This window comes from Zootoca vivipara, chromosome 3 (assembly GCF_965207765.1).
Source record: "Zootoca vivipara chromosome 3, rZooViv2.hap1.1, whole genome shotgun sequence".
In the NCBI taxonomy this organism is placed as follows: Eukaryota; Metazoa; Chordata; class Lepidosauria; order Squamata; family Lacertidae; genus Zootoca; species Zootoca vivipara.
The window spans coordinates 37,516,298-37,527,904 of record NC_142586.1 but is presented as its reverse complement, the minus strand read 5'-3'; the positions used below and the strand labels follow the sequence as shown (position 1 = coordinate 37,527,904).

General features: G+C 43.3%; 1 protein-coding gene across 6 annotated transcripts in view; it reads left to right on the top strand.

Moving 5' to 3' along the window:
* Positions 1 to 430: 430 nt before the first annotated feature.
* Positions 431 to 11,607, top strand: part of PHIP (PHIP subunit of CUL4-Ring ligase complex) — a 61,523-nt gene continuing 50,346 nt past the window's right edge. For 4 of the 6 annotated variants that reach the window (XM_035109559.3, XM_060272556.2, XM_060272555.2 and 1 more), the window contains exons 1-4: positions 431 to 1,047; positions 1,157 to 1,215; positions 1,328 to 1,357; positions 1,561 to 1,620. In XM_035109559.3, the coding sequence (XP_034965450.2) occupies positions 981 to 1,047; positions 1,157 to 1,215; positions 1,328 to 1,357; positions 1,561 to 1,620 (216 nt within the window). In that variant the 5' untranslated portion in view covers positions 431 to 980. The remainder of the gene's footprint in view (positions 1,048 to 1,156; positions 1,216 to 1,327; positions 1,358 to 1,560; positions 1,621 to 11,607) is intronic. The other 2 variants (XM_035109557.3, XM_088665921.1) reach the window with 1 other exon arrangement.

The following is an 11,607-nucleotide window of genomic DNA, read 5'->3' as shown; positions in this document are numbered from 1 at the left end:
AGCCTGGAGATTACGGGCCCGACCTGCTCACCCCCTCCCCCAGTAGGCCCTGGCACGACGACGGCCGAGAGGAGCCTCTCACGCCCGCCTCGCCCAGTGGGTCCTGCGGTCCCTGGGGGCATTTTTTTTTTTTGCCTCATTCGGTTCCCAGTTCGGCTACATTGAAACTGAGCAACTTCCAGCGCCACCGCTGCCAAAGGGCCTCTCGCGTTCTCTCTCGCACAACCCCCCTCCCAATCGCTCCTCCCGCCTCCGCGCGCGTCGTATCCCTCCGCCGCCGAGGCCTCCCAGCCCTTCTCTACAGAGAAAGCGCCTTTCAGCCGAAGCTGCCCGCCCACCCTTCCACACCCCGCCTCTGCCCGCTCGCTCCGACATCTTCTTCGCTCGGCTCCCCCCCCAAGTCCGGAGCGAGCTCCAGCTCGAGCGCGTTGTTGTGTGGGGAGGAGGAGGAGGAGGGGGGAAACAGGCAGGGCTCTCTAGGGCGGGGAGCGCAATACCACCACCACTACCCAACCCCGGGGGCAGGCGACCTGAAGGAAAGGGAGTGAAGTGGGTTGGGGGGCGTGCGTGTTTGTGTGTGTGTGTGTGCGCGCGCGCGCCGAGGGGAGGGGGGCTGGGACTCTTTGTCTCGGCGGAGGGATCACGCTCTCTCCTCCGCCCGCCAGCTCGCTCGCGCCCGAAGCTGGCTGGCTGGCTGACGAGAGCGGCAGCAGCGGCAGTAGCAGCAGCTCTTGGGTTGGCGGCGGGTTTTGCTGCGAGTTGTTGTTTCCTCCTCCTCCTGCTGCTGCTGCTGCTGCCGCCGCCACAGCCGCTGCTACTGCCGCCCGGGGCTTGAATGGTGGAGCTGAGCGCCTTGCTGCTGCGGCTGTTGCCGCCGAACAAACAGTGACAGCTCCTGGGCGAGCGCCGTCGTGTTCGGCTCGCAGGGCCCCGCCGCCGGGGGAGCTCGGCCTCAGCCAGCCGGGCTCCTCTCGCTCGCCATGTCCGGGGACGGCGGCGGCGTTGGGAGCAACAACAGCGGCAGGCACACGGCGGAGCTGCGATCGGGTGAGTGAGGGGCCGGGCTGCCGCCTCCTTCTCCAAGGCCGTGTTCCCCCCCCCCCTCACGGTGCGTGTTTGCCTTTCTCAACCCCCCCGTTTTTCCCCTTCTTCCCAGAGCTCTATTTCCTCATCGCCCGCTTTCTGGAGAACGGACCCTGCGAGGAAGCGGCTCAGGTAAGCGCGCTGGCGCCGGGGTCTGGGCCTGCGGGGTGGGCTGCTGCTGCTGCTGCCGCCTCCTCCGGCTTCTGACGGCCCTTCTTCCGCTCCTCTTTTGTTGCTCCCGCAGGTCCTGATCCGACAAGTCGCCGAGAAGGAGGTAAGCGCTGCGAGCGCCTTCCAGCCCGGCGCTCTCCATCCGCCTCAGCGCCGGCGGCTGCAACGGCCTCCCCTCCTCCCCTCCCCTTTCCTCCGCCATCCCGGGCGGGCGGGCGCTGCTGGGGCGTCGGGTGGGGGGGTGGGGTGGGGGGCGGCTAGTAGCCCTCGGTGACCGGGTGTGTGTGTCTTTTTTTCTCCCCCCAGTTGCTTCCTAAGCGCACGGACTGGACGGGGAAGGAGCATCCCAGGAGCTACGAGAGCCTAGTAAGAGAAGCGGCCGGTCGGCGTGGTTGCGATGTGATGTACTAGGGAAAGTTTGTGAGCAGCCCTTTAAAAATTGAATTTCCCGCAATTTTTTTTAAAGCAACTTAAAAAAAAATAAGGGCCAGTTTTTCAGCTCCCGGTTTCTGCTTCCTGGACGTGGCGGTGTGTGTTGTTTATAGGAAAGCAGATGGTGCCTCCGAAGTCAGAAATCTGGGGTCCCCGAGTTAGGGTAAATAATAATAATCCTACTAATGCGAGAGCCCTAGAGTCACTATGCTAGAAATAAAGGTACGTCATGGATGTTGTGCGGGGAAAGCGAGAGAACAGGGAGGGGAGGAGCGAGCAGGAACTGCTTGCGAGAGACAGGCAGGCCTGTAGGAGATGGGGGCGCTCTATTCCATGCAGTCTTGCTTCACATACACAATGGGGCTGAGCAGATATTGAGCAACTGTAAGCAGGCTTTATTCAGGGAAGCCCTACAACTTCCTTAAGCTTTTATCTTTTGCTTGGAACATAATTAATAAAAGCTGCTTTCTGGTTGTAGTCTCAGTCAGTAATCATACCGTAATCTGCTCTTTGTGTTTGAGTTCTGGTAATGTGGAATTTCAGAACAGAACAATAATTTTAAATAGAGATCTGTTAGGCAGTGACAACTTTGTGGACTAGCGTGCTGTTTTATGGAACAATTATTGTGTGTTCATACAGGTATATTGTTGCAGAATTTGTTTTTTTCTGTCCTGCATTTCATTCTGCTTGTCAGTTTTAGGTGGGCTTTGTTTTCTATACTTGATTGAAGGAGTGCTTGCTTTAAAAAAGTCAGGCTAAACTAGAAGAGGAACTCAGATCTGGTTTTTTTAGGGGGGAAGTTCAAAGTACTGTAGCATTTAAGATGCCTGCAGGATATATTTTACTCCCCACCCTTTTCAGGCCAAGTAGCAGGTGGGTGAAGAGTTGTAGATCAGGAAAACAGTACAGAGGTGAGAGCTAAACATCTTTTCTAGCAATTTCACTCCTTCACATAGCTGCTTTTAAAATGTGTGACAGAGAAATCTGTGAGAAATTTAATCATTTAGCTTTCAGTGGTTTTCCTAGTTGTGTCTAAATCAACATTTTTCAAACTTCTAATAGTTGGGACACACTTTTTATGAGCTAAAATTAGAATTGTGCCATCATTTGTACACTCCCCAAACCATACTTTCATAGTATATCGGAATAAGAATTATCCACTTAAAGAACTGTTCATCCTGTGTGTTTATTTGAGTGAGTGATCTGGCCATGCCTCCCTGACAGAAAGCAAGCAGGACCAGAACAGTGACTCACACAGGATAGGCCCAGCTAGCTGCAACATCCAAGGGCAGGTAGTTCTGCTTTGTTTCTCAGCAGGAGTGACTGAATGATAATCACACCCAAAATTTCCAGTGCCCAGTGAAGTCTTTATTACAAGGACACAAGGCCAAAGCAGTAAAATATGCAGATTTGCAGTGGTCTGCCTCTTTTCTGAGTGGGTACTATTGGCTCACAGAAGCTTTTAAAGTATTTTTGACATTCTAACAGTTTCTCATGCAATGTCAGTTTTGGCATGGGCCTGAATATTTTTAATATGCTAGTAGTTCAGATCAATAAGCTGGAAATGTTTAGTGAAAGATAAATGACTTGTTTTCAAGTCAATCTTTGGCTTTACCTGCATGTTAAACTACTACAGTCGGAATGTTCTTCTTTATACATCCATTGCAGCATGTGAGTGATATCCCTGGGGAGATAGCTCTCGAGTGCTTATGTTTTCCAGTGATGTTAATATTTGAATGAGGCACAAAGGCACATGGAAGGCAGCAGTGTCTTTGGAAAGTAAAGTTTATGTATAATTACTTTATTTTTGTGTGAAGTCTTGGATTTTTTTAATTTGTTGGCTCTCCCCCCCCCCCAAGTTATAAAGCCAGAAATCTCTCTTGGCTCCTGGTTACCAGTACTGTACAACAGCAAACTTTTATAACGGCACAACATGATTTGAGGTCATGTTTGTAAAGTTCACTTTTAACAAATTCCTGAAGTGCTTTGACTTGACAATGAAAGAAGAGGTGAGGTGAGGAATCATAGGAGTGCATTCCTTAAAGAGGAATCAATACTCCTACAGTTACTTAACTCTTCTTTCAGTACAGAATTGAAGTGCTTTTAAGAATTTGGACTCCAACTCTTCTCAGTCGCAGCCAGCATGGTTGGGGATAATGAGAGTTGTGCTCCAGCAGTATATGGAGGGTTCAGGTTCTCCATCCCTGCTTTAGATCAATGTAACTTAGTTTTAAATACTGTAGTGTTGATGAATTAACTGTTCTGCATTCCCAGAGTTATATCCATGTTGAACATAAAAATGCTGAATGAAATTGCTTGTATGTATCGCATTCTAAGTCAACAGCCAAATTCTGTAGTCTAACTACGCAGATTCCTGGTACTTGGACTCTTATTATAAGCAAAACAGTTACGGTATCACATATTCAGCCAGCAGTGCCCAGCTCTACCAGCATGAAATAGCAGAATTAAAATAGTGTTAAACAAAAGGACCTGTAACACACCTATCTGGTTTTTTCCAATTGCATAAGTTCTCAATCATTCATGTTGCAATGAAACAGTTTTCCTAGCAACACCATAGAGAAGACACTGGTTGGGATGGCTTGGTGCCAATGCAGACAGCCAGTTTGATAATTCCCAATCGTAGCCAGTGACCAGGACTGAAACCATAGGTTAGAGTGCTACAATATTAAATGAAGGACGAAAGTCCAAATTCTATTCTTCTTAATTGATGCCATTTATTTCTTATTAAGGACAATTTTTTCATTGCTTAATAATAAGAAAACTGTGATGTATATAATAAAATTATCAGCAAAACAGATAAAATAAACAAGAAGTTGTTAAACACACATAGATAACTATATTATATGTTTGGGTAGGCTTGCTGAAGTAAAATGTGCCCCATGCTCACTCTGGATTTGAAGTTGAGCCCAGTTTAATTTTTGCTGCAGTGAAATTTGTGGATACCTACATTAAAATACAGTACATTATGTCTACATTGTAAAAGTGTGTGTGTGTTAAAGAATGAACAAGAAGGAGGCACAGTTTTTCAAGAAAAAATAGTGAGACTAAAGTGAAGGGTTAGTCAGTGGCTGATGCAGTATTGGGATCTAATCTGGCTCCTGATAGACATTACATTGATTTTTTAAAAAAATATAATGATATTATATTTATTTTAAATTGAATGATACAGAAGCAAGGATGAAGTTAGCCTTTCCTTATAAATCTGATACACACCTTACTAATCACATGAATTCTTGCTAACCTGTCTGTTTGCATATACAGTGGTACCTCGCAAGACGAATGCCTTGCGCAACGAAAAACTCGCAAGACGAAAGCGTTTTGCGATCTTTTTGTTGACTTGCAAGATGAATTTTTCTATGGCTGTGCTTTGCAAGACGAATTTTTTTGCATTTTTTTTGCTTTGATTTGTTTAAATTGGAAAACCGAAGACGAAATTTTCACAATACAAAATGATTCGCGGAACGAATTAATTTCATCTTGCGAAGCATCACTGTACTACATACTAATTTGTGTCATATTAACTGCATGAAGGAAGATAAATAATCAAACCTTAAAATAAAACAGATAAAACCCCTTCCTTCTCTCACAGGGGTTATTCTTAATTGTGTCAGGCAGCCTGGCAAGTAAGTGTTGTAAACTCAAATGAATAAATTCAGTAGTCATTGAGATTAGAATCTTGTTTCTCAATTGGAGACTTCCTAAACAGTGTCAGACACCATTCACAGTAATGCTTATTTAATCTCCATTAGACCTGAACTGTGAAGTGCCACTTCCTTGTCCTCTCACACCCTCAGTTTATTCCTGGACCCCTAAGGTTTTGGGTGATGTTGTGCACCTTCAAACCACAGCTCTGGGGGAAAGCATGTGGCTTAAGGTCTCAGGTTCATGTGTGTCTGGAGACAAATCTTGAAGACACTGGAGGGAGCTATGCTGGTCAATATGTTTGGATTTAACGAGTGATCCAACACAGTACTATTGACTCCTTACACCATTAGTCCCTTTCTTCCTCATCTTTCCACTGTTGTCCACTTGTATACTCTTTTGGTTAATTTCTTGTACACACACACACAGAAACCAACTAAGTTTGTTCTTGGTATGAGCTTTTGTGTGCATGTTCCGATACAATGAAACAGAAGTCACCAGACCTTTATATATAGTGAGAGGGTGGGGAGGCGTATTACTCAGAAGGGTGGTGGGAATGGGTGATTGGCTGATAGGTTTGGTAAATCTGTTGACGACTGTTATCGACTGCAGTTGGTCTTACAGGAAAAAGTAAGGGAAGAGATGGCCAATTATATCATGTATGGCCATTATATCATGTATAATAAGATAAGAATCCAATGTTTCTATTCAGACCAGGTCTCTCCATTAGTTTTCTAAAGGTGTTGCCTTTATTGGACCCCTGCTGTTAATTACTGAATGAACAACACTGCATGTTTTATTGGGCATATGGTCAGTAATACCAGAAGTGGCTGTTGGGGATTGCTTAGTCATTTCTTTAGAATCTTCGCTCTACTCAATTCAGTCACTGGGTTACTGATCGCTGCACTTCTGTGTTCCGTTGTGAACATATTAGATGTATGTTTTAAGGATAAAACATGTGTTTTGGATGCCTTTAACCAAGTATCCCCTCCTTCTCGAATGCTAATGTGTGTTCACATTCTCAAGGTGATTCCTATTAGTAGTTTCACTTCTCCACCTGCACTTTCCGCAGTCCTTTTTGAAAGTCCAAACTTAGGTTCTTTGATGCTGCTTGTACAAGGGATAGTGGAGATGCCTTTTGGGTTGGTTGTATCTATTGGTGGAGTACCTGGTCCCCTCATGGTAATTTATGCTGTTCTTCCTTCTTTTTCTGAAGCCTTCCAGGGGCTTGTGGTGGTTTGTCTATGGAACTTTTTTTTTACTCACTTATTTTTATGACAGTAGTTTGTTTTTTATGAACTGCTGTGAGATCTTCATATGCCTCACGTTGTGTGCATGGTTTGTGGTACAGAAGTGCATTGTTCCAGTTGCAGAATTGGAGTTTTTAGTAGCTGGTCATGTCTGCAAAGTGGAGAAGATAACACTGTGACCATTTCTCATCACCAGTTTGTCTTCCACTCAGTGATCCTGTTGTGTATTTCTTGTTGCTTGCATTAAGTATTCACGATCAATTTTTTCATAATGTTGCAGAGTGTGGAGCAGAGTAGTGATATGTGTGTTCCTCATCCTCTGGTTGCAATTCAGATGTGACTGTGCAGCATTGACTTATTGTGGCAATGTGTGCTGGCATTTGTTTTTAGTTGTGGTGCTTCATAAATATGTATTACAGTATGTGTTGATAAAACATGGCTTCTATTTTCATAGCAGAAGCATTGTGAGATACATTGAGTCTGCAAGAACTGAAGTTCAGAAGGTATTTATGTAAAGTTTATGCAATAGAAATCCAGACCTGTTAGATGCTCAAAAAGGGATGTGCAGAATTGAACTACTTTTATTCTAGAGCTGCATGTGTGTTTTGATGTTCACAAATACCTCCTGTAGGAATAAGCTTTCCAGTCATTTCAGTGGAAGACACAGCAATTCATGAGTATCAGTAATGTTTGCTTCTTTTGAATTGAGCTTTAGAAATCGTACTGGTATGAGAACTCTGCTTGTTCATTGAAGCTCCTGTGCCTGTGAGATGTTACTGAACTTGGGAATTACTGGTACTTGCTAGCATGCTTTTAATGTGCCACTTAATGTATTGGATTCCTAGTTCTCACTGGGGTTTCTGAGTACTTCTGCAGTTTTCCTGTTCTTCCATAAACTGGAAGGATATGTTTAGTTGTCTGAAAAATTAGATAAGTGTAAGAACATAAGAAGCCCTGCTGGCTCAAAGGCCCATCTAGTCCAGGACCCTGTTTACATAGTAGCCAACAAGATTCCTATGGGAAGCCTGCAGCAACACTCCTGCTACTTGTGTTCCCCAGCAACTGGTATTCAGAGGCCTGCCACCTCTGATACTAGAGAAAAAATTCAATATTGGGAATGCCAATGATTTAAATAACTACCTGATAAAGCTACATGTCCCAAGTTGAGAATGCAAATCTAGACACTGCCAAATTCTTCTAAACATTTACATCTTTCAAACCAGGCTTCCCTAACTTGGTTGCCAACTGGTCATTCATTCAATGGAAGGCAAGGATGGGATCTGTTTGTGTAGACTAGGGACCCTTATTGTGAGTACAGATTCTTGTTTGTAAAGCCTTTTTTGACTTTCTGCTAAAAATGTGAAAGTGGGGGCACTCTGGCAGATTCAATACTACTCCCCCCAGCCATGTTTTGATAGAATGTGTGGCTGGAACATGTAAAGAAGCTGTCTGAAAAATGTAATCACACATCAGAAACCATTCAGTTTACATGTATCATATCAATTCATTATGTTGTTAATTAATTTTATGAAGCAATGCCTTTTTAGAAATTGATTTTTTTTCTGTCAGCAAAATATATCAGCGGACAATTTTCTGGCACATATCTGTAAGTACAGTATAAGGTAAAGGTAAAGGGACCCCTGACCATTAGGTCCAGTCGTGACCGACTCTGGGGTTGCAGCGCTCATCTTGCTTTATTGGCCGAGGGAGCCATGCATGTGGCCAGCATGACTAAGCCACTTCTGGTGAACCAGAGCAGCCCACAGAAATGCCGTTTACCTTCCCGCCGGAGCAGTACCTATTTACGTACTTGCACTTTGACGTGCTTTCAAACTGCTAGGTTTGCAGGAGCTGGGGCCGAGCAACGGGAGCTTATCCCATCGTGGGGATTCGAACTGCCGACCTTTTGATCGGCAAGCCCTAGGCTCTGTGGTTTAACCCACAGCGCCACCTGTGTCCCATCTGTAAGTATAGTAAGAATTAAATTAGACTCTTGGAAGTGGCAAATGCACTTGCTAATTGTGGTATCACAACATTGAGGATGATTCATATATGACCCTTACTCTGATAGGTGTAGAGTTGTGTTGGGAAAGAAATATTTGTTTAGAAGTTCATGATAGTTGCTTTTCCGTCTGTGCTATATGATTGCTTAGGGGAAGAAAAAGTTATAGCATGTAGCATTCTTGTTATGACGTGGCTGGCATAGTCTTTTTTAGCTGTATGTATTCTGCATACTGGATTGGAGCCAGATTAATTTATTTGCACTTTGATTTTGAGTGAGAGTATCAAGTATTTCTCAGAATGCATATACAGAACAGGAAAAGATAGGAAAAAGACACCTAAACTGATTTAAGGGCTGGAGCACTTCCTCTACAATGAAATACTAAAGCAATTGCATTTCCTTGTTGAGAAAAAAGAGAGATCGTGGGAGAATAAGGAAGTTGGTAACATTTTCTTCTTTTAGAGTGAGGCTGGGCTGGTAGCTTCGAGGCTAAGTCTCAGTGGTAGCAACTGAGGATGAGATTGGTAATAACAAGCAGCAGAAAGTTTTTGAAAATTGCATGTGCTATTGCATAGTTTATTTTCCTACTATCTATTGTGTTTTTAAATGGATTGAATTGTTCATTTTTTAAAAAAAGTTGTGGCCTGTCTTGAATAGCAGTAGACCAGAAAATAGAATATGAAATAATGTAATAAATGCTTTTATTAACACTTACCACAGCTGTCCTTTCAACTTTTCTATTGTGTAAGCTCTGCGTATTACACTGCTGGGCACATTTACTTGCATACCCACACTACATCACACCACATACAGAAGCTCTCGAGTTGTCCTGTTCTTCCAGGTCTTGTTTATCAAGCATTTACAGCTCCTCTCATGTTGATTATTATAGCTGTGAAAGTTCCTAAGCCCATGTTGGGATCCCTCACTTTGTCTCTACTTTCCAATAAGTATTATAAACCTAGTCATATTTCTGGACCAGTCCAGACCAGAGTCTATTGTCTTGCATTCTATTTAAAGTAGTGACCAGCTGCATGGTTTGGAGCCTCTCCTATTTGTTGCTGCCTCTAAAGTGGGGTATCCGTTTTAACACAATTATAATCCCTAGAGCTATTAACCACAAATTTGTGTAATCCCTTATACTGTCATCTAAAACTAGTGACAACCACCATATTTTAACTTTTCATTCTAGCTTTGTGTCTCTGTTTACATTAAAATCATACTGAGTTTGTTAGTTTTTGTTTCCCCCTAAACCTTTTTCTGATTTCATCTGTTTGGAAGCATCTTCTCACTTTTTGGTTTTAATGCTTTTAGTGGCTGTGCTTGGTTATCATAGGAATGAGCCACACTGAGCCTTGAACTTGTGTGCTCCCCCTCCTCTGGCATGGCTTTAAGGAAGCTTTTGCTTCCATTTTTGATTACGTTCAACTTGTCATTATGCCTAAATCCTAAACTTTTGTTAATCTATGGTTTGTTGCTTCAAACTATGCATACACCAGAGTCATGTTTTCATTTACTCATGGTTTTCTTGTTTGCTTGCTTTAATTGTTTGTTGCTATTACTTTAATTTACAAATTCTAGGGAGTAAAGCTACATTTAAAAAACATCTACGTAATTTAAGTACTTTGTTAAACTGGTTCACATTCATTGTTGCAAATTCAATACTTGCAACAAAAGTGTCTATGAATTGAAAGTTGTTAATAACTCTGCAGGAAGTTCCCCCGCCCCCACCAGTTCATGTTTGCTGAGCAGCTACTTCCAAATGTTGGAGAACCAGGAGCTGTAATCAGAAGCATCAGTTGCAGAAATCCTGGTGCATGCACGAAAGTGCTTGAGGCGATTGTATGGGGATATTTAGATGCTGCTGTTATTTGCACACTTGTAATACAGTACCACATTTTCAAGAATGAATTAAAGTGCTTAGAAGGAGAATGAATTTCATCCCTCCAAATGATCATTCTATGATAGTTCCAATTGTGGTTATACTTTTCTAATGTAAACTAATTGATATCAGTTAGGTTTATTTTTATGGTTATGTGTGCATCTCCCCCATAGTACAGTAAACAATATTTTTACTTTTATTGACAAGGAAATAATACTTTCAAACCTCCACCCATGAAGGACCTATGCATTTGTGGCCCTTGCTTTGTCTAGGCAACATTCGGCCCTCCAGGTGTTTTGGACTACACTTCCCATTATCCCTGATCACTGGTCCTGTTAGCTAGGGATCATGGGAATTGTAGGCCAAAATATCTGGAGGGCCGAAGGTTGCCTATGCCTGGTCTAGATGTTTTTATGCTTGAATTGTCACACACTTTGGGAACCTGCTAAGGTATCTGAAAGTAGATGAAAACTGATATATATTAACAAATTAATAAGATTGTTTAAAGAGGAAGGATGGACTTTTATTTAAAAAGGAAGAGGGGGAACAGTGATGGCACATATTCTCTTCCTAGGCCTTAGATGTTGCCACTTCTGTGTCTGTTTCAACTGCTGTTCTCTGAAGGTTCCATGGAAGCCATAGAGGATAGTAGACCCCTCCCTTGTTTGTTACCTATAAATCAGGGCCAGGGAGTACCAGATGTTTCAGTCCCCAAGAGAATAGAGCATCTTTTCACATGGGCAGCTGGACAATCAGCAACTCCTGGCGTTTTCTGATGACGAGGGCCTGATGAAGGTTCTGGGGGGACGGTGATGGAAAATGTCTTGTCCCTGAGCTTTGCTACTGATGCTGTGATTCTTTCAACTGCTGCTTTTTAAAAGTTCCATGTTGACACTATGGGTGAATATCACCCCTCTCCAAAAAAGTATGCTACCTTAACCCATGACTAACAGATATATTAGTAATCATCTGGTGTTGCAGCTCCAGACTCGCCATAATTTAGTTCACTCTAATGGTCCAGTATTTTTACCCCGATTCCTTCAGTTCCCCTGGTAACTGGCAAATGGGTACTGATTATAATTTTCATGGGGCACATGATTGAGTTCTTCCCTCCAGCCCCAAAGAAT